The sequence below is a fragment of the Cryptomeria japonica genome, chromosome 8 (genome assembly GCF_030272615.1).
Source record: "Cryptomeria japonica chromosome 8, Sugi_1.0, whole genome shotgun sequence".
Classification (NCBI taxonomy): Eukaryota; Viridiplantae; Streptophyta; class Pinopsida; order Cupressales; family Cupressaceae; genus Cryptomeria; species Cryptomeria japonica.
The window spans coordinates 147,597,616-147,613,579 of NC_081412.1; the positions used below are offsets into that span (position 1 = coordinate 147,597,616).

The window sequence follows — 15,964 nt, forward strand, 5'->3', positions numbered from 1 at the left end:
CCATGGTTTTTCCCTTGATTGGGTTTTCTACATAAAAAATATTGGTGTTTTGTGTGTTCATGTTGTGTTGTTGATCTGTGCTTTCATGTTTAATCATTAGGTCTAAGAATAAGTTTAAATTGTGTAAGTTTTTGTGACATCAAGGTATCATGCCCCTAGCTCAACGAGGTAATTAGATGTTGTTCTAGTAGGAAAATTTTGATTGTACATATGTGGACACATTGATTATACAGTTTTGGATTCCAGTTTTGAGGATGTGTTGTAGACATAGGGAGTTATATATAGATTGTTTAGTTTTCTTGTAAAAAGATACCCTTTGCCTTTGATGTCAAAGGGGGAGTGATTTTGAAGTTGGAACAAGTTGTCATGGATGAAAAAGGGGTAGATTATTACAAAAAAAAAATTTATTGTCATTGATGTCAAACTTGTTGATCTGGATGAGCTACTTGGTTATAGTCTATGGTCTGCATGTAGTTCGGTATAGTGTAGTTACAGTGGGATTGTAGTGTGATCATGCAAATCCGTGGATTCTATTTTTGGTTGTTCTAGAAGGCTTTAAATGATGTATCCTGAAGTTTCAAGAGCTTTAGTATTGATTTCTTGGATCCATAGCTGGTGTTTAGATAAGTGTGTTTGTTTCGATACCAGTGTATAGGAATGTGTTGCATTATTATCCCTGCTAGCATTCTAGTGATATGGAACTTAGTTATTCAGTGTTAGTGGTATTTGGTGTTGCTTCTTTGGCATCCACATTGAATATTGTGTAAAGTTATGGTAGTATGCCTTGATAGTTCTATGTTTTGCACTTCACCTATAATATTTTGGTCAGTGCGGTTGCATGTGGATCTATGGGTGATGATTTAGGATGATTTGGAAGGTGTGCCAACTTGGTGTGAAGCCTCACACATTTCATTTTCCCTTTTGAATGTGATTTGGAATTTTCTTTTGGCCAACTATTTTGTATTTACATGTTAGACCTAACTAGGTTGACCTAATTGGTGTTCTTGAGGTTGTAGTTGGTATATAAAGGATGAAATAATTGTGGAGTGATATAGAGAAGTTGTATGTGTTGTACAAAGTAATGCGAACCAATATAGTGATTCAAAAGTGTTATAGATTAGTGATGAAGATATTTTTAGATTTGTTTTGAATTGTGAACTATGATGGGTGAAATAAGTTAAACTATGTTAGGTAGCACATAACATCAACATTTTCTAGAGCTACATAGTTGTTATTTTTAGGACCCAGAGGCAACTGAGAGGGGGGGGGTGAATCAATTGTTTATTAATTTCAACCCAAATATAACTTAACCAAACTTAATGTCAGCAGATAGTTTAACAGTTAATAATAGTACCGGTAAAGTTTAATGCATGAAATAGAAAGACAAATAACATCCATAACACATAACATAGATGTTTGTATGTGGAAACCCTGTAAGGGGAAAAACCACAATGGGAAACCTTATCCACAATCAGATGATACTACTACAGATAGTATGTGTGTACAAATGGGCTATGCACATGTAGAAAGGCCAACTACTTAGAGCTCACTACTCAATCACAAAATGGGAGTCACACTGACTACAATTGGACGGTTAGATCCAATCATAATGTACTACTCAAAATAACATCTTCATATGCTGGATTCAGTACCAGTTAAGCTTTGATTGTCTTCTTTATACCTTCTTTGAATCTTCAAATGATGTCTGCATGTATAGTTCTACTTATACCGAATAGTAATACATTATTGCATTCCTTTCACACCTTAAATTAATCTCACAAATGAAATCTTACATATATACCAAAACCTAAGACCAAATGTGTAGGTCGGCTCACTAAGAATATTACAATTAAATCAATTACAAATGATTCAATATGCGATGTATCATGTTGGCTCAATGCATTTACAATAATAACCAATCAATAAGACATCTCTATAACATGTTGTGTTGATCTAGAATAGATAATACTTGCCGGTCCATAACCTAGACCTATTTGTCGGTAACAACAAATATGCAAACTCGATTAGACCAATAACCAAATCACCAAAACCAAGTGTCCAAACAATATCTTTGACATAACCAATTAATCTTCAGATGATAACAGATCATCCTCAGTGTTGGTGAATAATATAACCTACCGGTGAACCAGATACCGATGACTATGCATAAGTCACTGAACATGTCGGTGAACATAACCAAAGATCTCCAGTGATGATAAGTGTTCACAAGTGACGATAAGTGTTGACATCAATGACAAAACCAATGAAACACATCCATAATACCAACAATCTCCCCCTTTGGCATTGATGGCAACACAAGATGGAAAAACCATCTAAGTGCCAATGCAAAAATACCAAAAACCAAAAACCAACAATCTCCTAAAGAGATCAATTACCAGAAATCAAAATACATAGTATTTCTCCCCCTAGAAATAATCTCTCCCAAAAGATAATGTGTTTTTTCCATAGATATCTCTCCCCCTTTGACATCAAATGTCAAAGCAATACAAAACCAAATACAATTAGTTCATAGAACTTATTACAAATACAAATTTTTATAACCAAATTTATCCAATCTACTCCCCTTGAGAAGTATCTCTCATTCATCAAAGCTGGAAAAATATTTCTCTGTTAATTCTATCGGTCTGATGCCATTCTCCAACTGTCTAAGTCTCTACCAGTGAGGGTATAACTCCAAGATGCTCTCTAAGATATTCAAAATTTTCCTTAGGCAAAGGCTTAGTAAAGATATCTGCAATCTGCTCTTTAGTATTCACATAAACCAATTTCACTTCTTTTGCTTCAACATTCTCTTTCAAAAAATTGAATTTGATAGAAACATGTTTAGTTTTAGAGTGAAATACCAGATTCTTTGATATATCAATTGCTGCCATATTATCACAATAAATGATTATAGGTTCTTTACATTTGACCTTAATGTCCTTCAACATTTTCTTAATCCATAATACCTGTGTATAGTTACTTGTTGTTGCAATATATTCTGATTCTATTGTTGATAATGATGTACAACTTTTTTTCTTGCTCAACCATGAAATTAATCTGCTACCAAGAAAAAATGCTTCGCTAGTGGTTCCCTTTCTATCATCTACATCTCTTGTCCAATTTGCATCTGTGTATGCACATAAATCAAAATTTCATCTTTAGGATACCATAAACCAAGATTTTTTGTGCCTTGTAGATACCAAAAAATCCTTTTCACTGATGATTCATGATTTTCCTTAGGATTACTCTAAAATCTTGAAACAATACATACTGCATTCATAATATTAGGTCTTGTTTGTGTCAAATACAGTAAACCTCCAATCATATATTTGTATCTTGTCGGATTAACAGGTTTTGATTCATCCTTCAATGATAGTTTATCAGTTGTAGTCATAGGAGTACTTACTAGTTTAGAGTTATCCATACCAAATTTCTTTAGTACTTCTTTCAATAACTTTGATTGATTTATGAATATACCTTTATCAGTTTGTGAAATCTGTAATCCTAAAATGAATTTTATCTTACCAATCATAGACATTTCAAATTCCTCCTACATCTTAGTAGAATAGTCTTTACACAATCCTTTTCCTCCTCCAAAAATGATATCATCAACAAAAACTTCAATAACCAAGATGTCATCATTAGTCACTTTGTAATATAAGTTGTTGTCAGCATTACCTTTAGTATAACCAAGCTTCAAAAGATATTTGTCCAATCTAGCATACCAAGCTCTAGGAGCTTGCTTCAATCCATATAAAGCTTTCCTTAACCTGCAAACCATATCTTTGCCATCTATCAAAGAAAATCCATCATGTTGTTCAATGTAAACTTCCTCTTCAAGATCACCATTCAGAAATGCACATTTAACATCCATTTGATATACTTTATAGTTCTTGTGTGTTGCAAAAGCTAAGAATAGTTTGACTGCCTCAATTCTAGCTACCGGTGCAAAGGTTTCATTGTAATCAATTCCTTCTTTCTGTGAATACACCTTACACACTAATCTTGCTTTGTTTTTGATTACCTTACCATCTTCATTAAGTTTATTTCTGAATACCCATTTAGTTCCAATTACATTTTTGTTTTTAGGTCAGAAAACCAATGTTCATGTGTTATTCTTTTCAATTTGTTCTAATTCATCTTCCATAGCCTTAATCCAATGTTTATCTTCACATGCCTCATTAATAGTTGTTGGTTCAATTTGAGAAATTAAACATACCTCTTTATTTTCTAGTCTTCCTCTAGTCATTACACCTTGATACTTATTCCCAATTATCTAACTTTCAGAGTGATTCAATCTTACATACCTAGGTGTATTCATTTGATGTTGTTCTTCAGTCACTGTGGAATTCTCAAATGATGCCGGTGTGACTGGATCAACATTCTGTACCAGTGTACTCATTGTAGGTTCATTTGTGATTATATCAACTATCGGTTCAGAGTCCATAGACCTTGAATTACCTCTAAATTGTTCATCAATCTTCACATTTGCACTCTCAATGATTTTCTGCAATCTCTTATTAAAACATCTATATGCCTTGCTCTTAGATGAATAACCAATAAATATTTCTTCATCGCTTCTAGGATCAAATTTGCCAATATAATCATCTCTCCTAATATAACATGCTTCCAAATATTCTAAAATATTTAAGAGTAAGAGTATTATCAAACCATAATTCATGAGGGGTCTTACCGGTTTCACCTTTGATGTGAACTCTGTTGAATGTGTAAACAACTGTATTCACTGCTTCTCTCCTATACACATGAGGTAGGTTTGCTTCTGATATCATGCTTCTAGTTGCATCCAGAATAGTTATGTTCTTCCTTTCGAGAACTCCATTCTATTGGTGTGTCTGAGATGCTGATCATTGTCTTCTGATTCCATTCACTTCACAGAATGTATTAAATTCTTTAGATGTGAATTCACCTCCTTGATCTGATCTCAGACATTTGATTTTCTTACCGGTTTCATTCTCTACCATTACCTTAAATTGTTTGAATTTTCCAAAAGCTTCAGATTTCTCCTTGAGAAAACTAACCCAACACATTCTAGAATAATCATCAATTATTAGCATAAAATATCTATCTCCTTGTAAACTTCTAGTTCTTGCTGGACCACATAAAATAGTATAAATTAAGTCAAGAACATTATTGGATTTTTTTGGAATACTCTTTAAAGTTTCTCTAACTTGCTTTCCAAATTGACATTCCTTACATACTAGATTGTGAGGTTTTATAATCCTAGGTAAATCCCTTACTGCCTTAGTAGTACTGATTTTCACAATGCAATCAAAATTTACATGACAAAGTCTTTTATACCATAACCAACTTTCATCAATATGTGCAATCAAACATGCTTTCTCATTGTTATTCAAATGAAATATATTACCTCTAGTTTGATTACCGGTTGCAATTTCCAAACCAGTTCTATTCATGATTTTGCATTTACCATTCTTGAATTGTAACTGAAATCCCTTTTCAACTAATTGACCAACACTCAAAAGATTATGCTTCAAACCTTTAACATAATAAACATTGTCAGTATTGTGCTTACCATCAAAAGATATAGTGCCTTTTCCTTTGATCAAACAAGCTTTATCATCCCTAAATCTTACTAGACCTCCATTGTATTCTTGAAAGGTTAAGAATTTACTTTTATCACCAGTCATATGATGTGAACATCCAGAATCAATGATCCATTCATCCTTTTCTTCCATTTTAGCTGTCAGGGCCTACTCTACTGATTGTACAATAGGTGTTCGTTGATCTTCTGTTATTGCAACAAAAGCCCATCCATTGTCTGTCGGTTCCTCATCAAAATCATCAGTAACTCCTTATCAGCATAGTAACATGATTTATCTCTATTCTTCTTAAATCTATATCTTTGATATTCAAGGTTAGGTTTATATGTTCTTTTAGCTTCTTCTTTCAATCTTGCATGTCTATCAGGACACCTAGATGCCATATGACCAATTTTATTGCAGTTAAAAAATTTAAATGGGGCTTTACCTTCATACTTACTTCCAACTGGACCTTTAGGCATTTTCCTTGTAAATAGTGCTTCAAGCTCTTCAAGTTCTTCATTCTCTCTTCTAATTTCTTTAAGTTCTCTAGCATAGAGTGCTTTCTAATCATATTTTTCAGATGATGATGATGATGTTGCAGATGATGATGCTTTGAAAGCCAAATCTGTCTTAATTGTAGCAACAGGACCAAATTCCTCAAGTTCAAAAGCTGAAAGTTTTCCAACCAAGGTATCTCTAGATACTGATGTATTAGGCATTGTTCTCAATTCATTAATAGCAGTTACTTTTATTTTGTATGCCGGTGGTGATGCTCTTAAAACTTTAGATATGATTTCATCTTCACTTAAGGATCCTCCACAACATTGTATACCCAAAACAATTTCATTAACTCTTTCCATAAAAGCAGAAATCCTTTCATCTTCTTCCATTTTTAGATTTTCATACTTGACCCGGAAGCATTCCAGTTTTGTAATTTTGACAGTGGTATCACCTTCATTTAATGTCTCCAATTTATCCCAAATAGCTTTAGCAGTAGATCGGTCTGATAATCCCATGATTTGCTGATCTAACAATATGCTCAAAAGTGTTTCTCTTGCTTTGCAATCATTCTCCTGATCTTTAGCCAAAGTAGGTGGATTAGGTTGACTCTGTGTAGGGCCAACATAGCCATTCTTTGTAACAGCACATATGTCTTTTCGAATGCAATTCAAATGTGTCTCCATTCTGATCTTCCATATACCATAGTTAGTTCCATAAAGCTTTGGACTATCCTTCCTGAAATAGTTAGTTGCCATAGAATCTCCTCAAGCTGTTAAACTTCTACAAAAATAGGACTAGGCTCTGATACCAATTGTTAGGACCCGAAGGCAACTGAGAGTGGGGGGGGGGGGGGGGGGTGGGGAAGGTGAATCAGTTGTCTATTAATTATTTCAACCCAAATATAACTTAACCAAACTTAATGCATAATACTGGTAAACCAAACTTAATGTCGATAGACAATTTAATAATTAATAACAATATCGGTAAAGTTTAATGCATGAAACATAAAGACAAATAACATCCATAACACATAACACAAATGTTTGTACATGAAAACCCTGTAAGGGGAAAAACCATGGTGGGAAAGCTTACCCATAATTAGATGATACTACTACAGATAGTATGTGTGTACAAATGGGGTCTGCACATGCAGAAAGGCCAACTGCCTAGAGCTCACTGCTCAATCACAAAATGAGAGTCACACTGACTACAATTGGATGGTTAGATCCAATGATAATGTACTGCTCAAAATAGCATCTTCATATGTTGGATTCAGTACCGGTTAAGCTCTGATTGTCTTCTTTATACCTTCCTTGAATCTTCAAATGATTTCTATGTGTATAGCTCTGCTTATACCGAATATCACAACCTTGTAATACCTTATTGCATTCATTTCACACCTTACATTAATCTCATAAATGAGATCTTACATATATACCAAAACCTAAGACCAAATGTGTAGGTCGGCTCACTAAGAATATTACAATTAAATCAATTACAAATGAATCAATATGCGATGCATCATGTCGGCTCAATGCATTTATAATAATAACCAATCAATAAGACATCTTTATAATGTGTCATGCTAATTTGGAATAGATAATGCTTGTTGCTCCATAACCTAGACCTATTTGTCAGTAACAACAAATATGCAAACTCGATTAGACCAATAACCAAATCACCAAAACCAAGTGTCCAAACAATGTCTTCGACATAATGAAGTAATTTACAGATGATAACAGATCATCCTCAGTGTCAGTGAACCAGATACCAGTGACTGTGCATAAGTCACTGAACATGCCGGTGAACATAACCAAAGATCTCCAGTGCTGATAAGTGTTGACATCAATGACAAAACCAATGCAACACATCCATAATACCAACAATTATGGAAAAATTCTCCATTCAACAATGGATTGAAACCTCATCATTAAATGATTGGTGTAAAATTCCTTTTCTTATCCAAGACATATTCACCATCTATTAGACTTCTATTTTGGCTCCACGAATGCCTTGAAATATCCCTCAAAAAATTTCAAGGATAATCATATATGCCTTTCATCTAGATAGACAACACACTAACGATGTGTGGCTCATTCAAATAAAATTTTCTCTATTCATCTCCTTGAAGGCCTCTCGATGAGAAAAAGAGAGATTAATCTCCTTCCCCTTATCCAAAGGTTTTGAATCTATAGTTGCTAAGGATTTTGAAGGTGGTACACTATTAACATGTTGATATTTTTTCCCATTGTATTGATTATTCTTGTGAATGCACACATTGAACGAACCTACTTTTTTGAAAAGAAGAGGAAAGCTTGAATGATTAAGCCTAATTTTGGTTCTAGAAGTAATGAGAGGACAATTTTTAATTTGATGCTTTGAGAATTGATAACTACAATAGGTGATAAATAAGTGAAAATTGGTAATCATTTAAGAGCGACGCATTTGGCTAATTTGGATATCAAATGATTTTAAACTATTTTAAAAGACCTATCTTAATGCATTTACATTTTTCTAAATGAATTGAAATTAGTTTTTTTTGCAATTTAAATAACATAGCCTAGAGCAAGTGTATTAGTGTCTAAAAGGGCCAACAATGCAAGAGAAGATTAGAGAACTTGACCTAGACAAGGGCCCACAAAACATTCTCATAAAAATCAAGAGGCTATGCATGTACCAATGTTCATTCTTAAGAAAAACTTCAGTTTGATTAGGGTCAACAAATATAGTGAGATTTGAACAATGTTAGGGAATCCCACATGAGAATCTTGTTAATCCATTGTTTGAGCATACTTTTAAATGCAATCCTTTTAATAAATTAATCAACAAAAACATATTTTTCTAACTATTTATAAACATTAGCAAATTCTAAAATAGACAAAACAACATCAACTAAAGATTTAACAAAACATGTTTAATAAAAAATTTCCAAAATACTTTTAGATTTGAAACCACTGGAAAGAAAATACTCACCACAATGTATTAAAAAAAAAAAAAAACTACACTAAATAACATTAGCTATACAAATTCTTGAAAGAGCACCATGAACATTGACGAAAAACAAATAAATGCAATGCTTAAAACTGAACAGAACACCATTGTAAATGACCACAATGTAGTAATTAATTATATCTTAAAAATGATATTTCAAAATAACATTTTGAAGATTGAAAGCTAAGACATGCCTAACAAATCCCCATTGTATCCCACAAAAATGTCTTGAAAAGTTGTAAATTTTATGGTTAAAAGAGTGACTAAGATTGGTAAGAACATGCAGTTGTTTCGCTGCTACAGATACTGAATATTATTGTGAGTAAAACAACTAGATGTTTTGAAAAAACCACTACATTCTATAGTAAATATTGGGAAATCTTTTGGCTTCTAAATTCTTCTGCACCTTAAAGTTCCAAACTGCTTAACAATAGTAACTGGTTTGCACTGAACCTTTTAGATGCCACCCAAAAATAAACAATCAAATTTGGATAAAGAATCTGTCTGACATTCATATCAGAAAGAAAACCAATGAAAATTTATTTCCTAATATTCTTTTTAATGAAGTTGGTATGTGTGCACTGTGCAGTATATTTTCTTAACATTTATGATATGGTAACAAGTTTTCTGAATAGATGTATCTTTTGGGAGAGCTCAACTCTTCATAAAAGAAAGTTTCGTATTTAAGTTTTTATAATGAAAATAGTAATTATTCTTTGTATATTTTACTCAAAATAATGTTTTAGTCAATAGTTTTCAGATTTGATGGTGTAGATTTTTGTTAACAATATTTCGAATCAAATTTCATGATTTATGTTTCTCTTCTCTTATTTTCATTTCTGATAATGAATTGTGAAATTTGGTTCATCAATTAAGAAAAAAAACTAATATTCAAAGTGTGGCAAATTCTATTCCTTAGTAACAATTCAGGATCAAGCCAAACAGCAACTGTTTGTTTGAAAAGACATTTTTTTTGTTTTCCTTTGCCTGTGCAACAATCATACTTCTTCATATGACCCTACCAAAAAGGGGGACCAGAAGAAGTTGTCAGGCTTATTGGTGTGTGCTATCATCTGGGACCAAAGGATAGCATATCATGTGATAAACGATTATTTAGCCAAGATTTGCCAACTGGAAAAACATATCATGTGACTCAGAATTTTAAGCCAGAGATTGCCAACCACAAAACGCGTTTTCTAGCATTGGATAAGCCTCTTTGCTCACCATACTCATAGTCCCCACATATATTATGTACCTGCAAAACTTCTTACAATAATTTTAAGAAATAAATTCTGCCCTCAGTATTCCTAGAGAAACATCATTGGGCAAATCAAATTAGAGATACCCAGATATCATTATATCACAACTGATATGTGAAAATTTCAATGTGGTAGAGAATTCTTAAATTTATCAAAACAATGTTGAGAGATATCAATTTGGAGCTATTTTAAGGTTTGTTTTTTTGTGATATTCAGATTTTCAATAAGGTAGAGAATTCTTAAATTTATCAAAACAATGTTGAGAGATATCAATTTGGAGCTATTTTAAGGTTTGTTTTTCTGTGATACTCAGAAATCAGCAGGACACAAAATATTCACATCGATATTATTTACATGCAAATAAGTGAAAGAATCAATGTTCTGGGAATTAGTGTAGATTATCTAAAATGTCAAGAGACATGATTTGGAACTACTTTATTTTACTTTACAATTATGATATTTACTGCATATATATGAAGATTTCATGTGTTGTTTATTTTGAAAATATTATATTTATTATTAAATATATTTTTACATATAAAAGGTTGTAGAATTTAAGATAAAAGATAAGAGTTTTTGTTATGACACTCATATCATTATACAAAATGTAAGAAAAATACAAACTGAAAATAATTTGAACACATGCAGATTGAAGAAAACACATTTCATTCAAGTAAAAACCAAGATCATATCAAAATAGGATGCCATTATGAAACTTCTAATTAGACATATAAATTGTTATCAAATGTAAATTGAAAGATGTGAATTTTTGTTAATGCACTGTCATTACACCTCATGCCTTGTTCCCATTGTTGAGTGCTTCTCAGCATTAAATATAAGTATAAGAAAACTACAGCTTGAAATTATTTGAACATGAAAACAATCCACCTGTAACAAAGAAACTTGCAGATTGTTGACAATACTTCCATTCAAGTAAAAGCGACACAAAATATATTTTATTAGAACTTTGACATATGAATGATTCTTAAATTTAAGATGAAAGATAAGAACTTTTGTCATCCTTTGCTGCCATTGTTAAATGACATTAAATATATAAGTGTAAGAAAAATACAGCTTGTAATAATCTGAACACAGAAATAATCAACTGTAAAGAGAAATTTGGAAATTGATGACACTAATTCCATTCAAGTAAAACCAGAAATCACATCAAAATGGGCTGTCCACTATGAAGTCCCTAACCAAACTAGATTTACTATAGTCAAGGATTGTACAGATCTATTTTAGTGGGATTTTCATCATACATATATCTCTATCTACTGAAAAGAACAAGTCTGATGTACAGTTGATTTACATTCTTCTCCTGCAGAAGCCATCATTGAGTTGATATTAGGGTTTTCAAGCTGCAAAGCATGATTTAGAATCAAAACTTTGGGAAAAAAAAAGTGCCAATGAATGAAGCTAAGCATCTTCATATCTGTGCCAGCAGAGTAGAATGGCAAGACAGCGTGTAATGATGCACAATCTGGCTCTCCGCTCTTTCACTGCACCCACACAACGCTTTCTGAGAGAAGATGATTTGCTCCCACATTCACCATCTTTTCCACTCCTGCTTTTGTGGGTTGTTGAAGAATTCTTGTAATAATAATACCTGGTCTTGGGGATCTTCTCCTGCAGAGAAGAGTTAGGACCATTCACAGAAGATGCACAACGGCACATGTTCGAATCCCTGGGCTTCTACACAGAACTGTAACAAACCCACCCACCACCTTGCTTACTTCAAGTTATAAAAAAATGAGATAGACTAAATTTGAGTGAGGAAGAAAACTCAGTACTGCAGAATTGGAACAAGTGTTGATTCAACTTAGAAACGCCTCCTGCAAACCTTATTTAAAATAATCATTTTCCTCTATAGCTCAGTGACTTTTTCAACACTTGGATTTCTCAACAATCTTTTTGACCAGTATGAGAGGAATGGTACTCAGTTACAGGATACTTATTTCCGGTTATGGTATAAGTGGGCACTGGGTTACTTTAAATGTCTGAGCATTCTCGCCCTAATTCTGCCAAATGTTACATTTCAGTCAAACTAGTTTGAATATTTTAAGCCCTAATGCCGCGGGTTCTAAGAGTTGAGGATTTTTAGGGTTGAGACAGTGTGGCAGAGACAATGAAAATTGGATTATATGTTGGGATTTTGGCAGAGCATTAAATCAAACTAATTATGACAGATGACTTTGGGATATGTTTACTTTGAACCATCATAGTGTTCACACCAGCATTATAATGCTTTTCTTTCTTTTCTTTTTTCCTGAAAAAGAGACTCATCGATTAGTGCACTTTATACATTTTATGAATTTGCATATGCCAAAAATAATACATTCTATATATATAATTAATTAACAATGGAAAATAGGTTTTGGTTATTAGGTGAATTGAATTGTTTTAAATGAGCTCATCAGAAATCAAGTCTTGTTAAGTAGGATCTTTTTGAGATCATACCCTACACAACTTTTAGAGAGAGGATACCCTATAGTTGAATAGGTTTTAGCCTAGGACTATTGACATTTGCAGAGCAATCGAATTCATCTCTTATTGAATTATAAGACACATATTTATACAATGAAATATGATGAACCCCGTGAACTACAAGTTCAACAAAATAACAATTAATATCCTAAATATGCTATCCAACCATAACAAACCTAAAACAAATAATAACAAGTTTGAAACAAATTGTCTACGTGGAGAGAGATGATGGAATATCCAACATTCCCCCCTTATTACATCATTTCTTCAAAGTGCTAATAAGAGAACCTTGAAAACCCTCAAACTTCACACGTGCAAGAGGTTTCGTGAAGATATCAGCACGTTGATCCTGAGTTGAACAGAACTGGCGCTGAATGTTGTTTTGTTGAACATGTTCTCGTATGAAGTGACAATCAACTTCAATATGCTTGGTCCATTCATGAAACACTGGATTACGAACAAGCTTGAGAACACTCTGATTATCACAGTAGAGGACTGTAGGTTGGTTTTGTGGTACCCCCAATCCTTCAAATATGCGACGTAGCCAAACTGCTTCACAAATTGTTGCATTTGCTGCACGATACTCTGCTTCTGTAGAAGAACGAGCAACTATGGGTTGCTTCTTACTTCCCCAAGAAATAGGTCCTGAACCAAGAAAGAAAACATATCCAGAAGTGGATTTCCTATCATCAACTAAACCTGCATAGTCTGCATCTGTGTACCTTGTCAGGAAAAAATGATCATTATTTTTGTATTCCAAACCATGATCTATCGTACCATGAATATACCTTAAGACCCTTTTTACTGCATTCCAATGAGACGTTTTTGGTTCTTGCATGAATTTGGATAGGTAATTAATAGAAAAACTAATGTCTGGTCTAGTATAAGTTAGGTAAATCAAACCTCCAATCATTTGACGATAGAGAGTTGTATTCACCTGAGAAGATGTATCAGATGTGGATAGTTGCAAACCTGATTCCATATGTGTAGACATGGGTTTGGAATCCATCATTCTGAACTTCTCGAGTAGTGTCTTGGCATATTTCTTTTATGACACAAAGATATGATGATTTGTTTGCCATACCTCTAAGCCTAGACAATAATGCAGTAGCCCAAGACCTGTCATATCAAAATCCTTCTTGAGATCATTCTTGGTTGTTTCAACCATTTCTTCTGAGCTCCTTGTGATAACCAAGTCATCAACATATACATTAATGATCACAATATCCCCCCCTTGATCCTTGAGGTAGAGGTTTGTATCATATGGATGCCTAGTGAACCCATGTTTAAGCAAATGCTCATCAATTTTGATATACCAGGCCCTAGGGGTCTGTTTGAGACCATATAGGGATTTTACAAGTTTGCACAACTTTTCTTCCTTACTAGGTGCAACATATCCCTCTAGTTGGGTCATATAGACCTCTTCCTTAAGGTCTCCATTAAGAAAGACACTTTTTACATCCATTTGATACAATTTCCAACCAAATTGAGTAGCTAAAGAAAAAATCATTCTAATGGTTTTTATCTTTGCAATGGGCGCAAAGGTTTCCTCATAGTCTATACCTTCTTTCTTGGCATAACCCTTAGCTACAAGTCTAGCCTTATGTTTATCTATGTTACCTATTGGAAACCAATTACACTGAGAGGGGGGCGGGGGTGAATCAGTGTTATACCAGAATAGTATATTTTAGCCTTAACAAAACATTCATGTGGGTAAGTGCACAAAGATGGTGGTCAAAAAGGGGGGGGGTATAAGTGGACACTTTTTTTTTCTAAAATCAGGTGAACCCTGAACTTAGAGGCAAACTTTGAAAGTCATCCACTCAAGATATGAAGATAATCAAAGAACAAATATTGTAGTACTCTGAATCTAGTTCCAAAACTACTAAACTTTTTCAAAATTGGATAAGATTAAGGGGGGTCAAATCCTTCATGCACGAAAAACTGACCCTATTTTTTTCTGAAAAATATAACATAGTGTCTGACGTGCGCATCAAAAAAGTCATAGTTAGATTTAGTATTTTGACAAATCCTTTGGCAAAAAGATAGTTAAGAGTGAGCACTAGAAGATGTGTATTTTTTTGTAATTTTTTGTTGAGTATTTTTTTTTTAATGATTTTTCCAATCAAGCACATCCTAAAAATTCAGTACCTGTTCATGCGTGAAGCATAAGTTGCACTAAACAAATCGAAAATACAATTTTATTTTTTTTTAAATTGTAAAGAATAAAGTGCACTACAATAATATATAAAGTTATTTAAATTTGGATACGTATATCAAAAGTTATTCAAAAAATGGTGCACCTATGTCTGTGAGAACTATGGAGACACTAGTAAAAGAAATTCAATAATAATATGTTATTGTTGTTCAAATTGAAAAAAAATTATATGGTTAGAAAGCTAAGAAGATGGGTGAAAATATGGTGGCAATTTTAGAAATACCCACTTTACGAAGTGTAAACCTGATGATGACAAAGTTGATAAGATAAAACACGTCAAAAAATGAGAGAAATGGAGGGAAATCAAACTTCCAATCCATAGCTTTGTCATCTAGGCCTATTTCCAAGCCTAAAAAGTCAAAAGCGCGTACGGGGGTACATATGGTTTAAAAAGCGCGTATGGGGTATTTATAGTGTAAGAAGCGCGTACGCATGTGTTTCCCATTAAACAACGCGTATGCACTATCTTTACTATAAACAGCGCATACGCGTTGTTGTATAATATGATATTCTATGTATAATATGTGTATATTCATGTAATATATAATATGTGTATAATATGACATTGTGTATATAATATGTTTATATACATATAATATATTAAACATATATATACACATGTAAGTGTATCGTCTCTCCCTCTCAAACGCATACAAGGTCTCTCTCTCTCTCTCTCTCTCTCTCTCTCTCTCTCTCTCTCTCTCTCTCTCTCTCTCTCTCTCTCCCTTCCTCCACACCCCATCCCTCTTTCTCTTCTTCTCTCCCTCCATACCCACTGCAACTGTGTCTGCACTTCTATAGAAGTAAGTGAATTTACTTCGTATCTGCAACTTCCTCTTTGATTTTTATCATGTAGTCTCTCCCTCCCTCTACCTCTCCCTTCCCCCGATGTTCTCTCCCCTCTCTCTCCCTCTCCCCTCTCCTCTCCCTCTCCCCACCCT

The 15,964-nt window shown here is 33.5% G+C and overlaps 1 protein-coding gene across 1 annotated transcript; it reads right to left on the bottom strand.

Annotated features, from left to right (window-relative positions):
- Positions 1 to 11,737: 11,737 nt before the first annotated feature.
- Positions 11,738 to 13,817, bottom strand: LOC131857554 (secreted RxLR effector protein 161). The gene is made up of 2 exons (XM_059210229.1): positions 13,323 to 13,817; positions 11,738 to 11,947 (listed from the first exon to the last, which is right to left on the bottom strand). The coding sequence occupies exons 1-2, from the start codon at positions 13,815 to 13,817 to the stop codon at positions 11,738 to 11,740; spliced, it is 705 nt and encodes a 234-aa protein (XP_059066212.1).
- Positions 13,818 to 15,964: the final 2,147 nt, after the last annotated feature.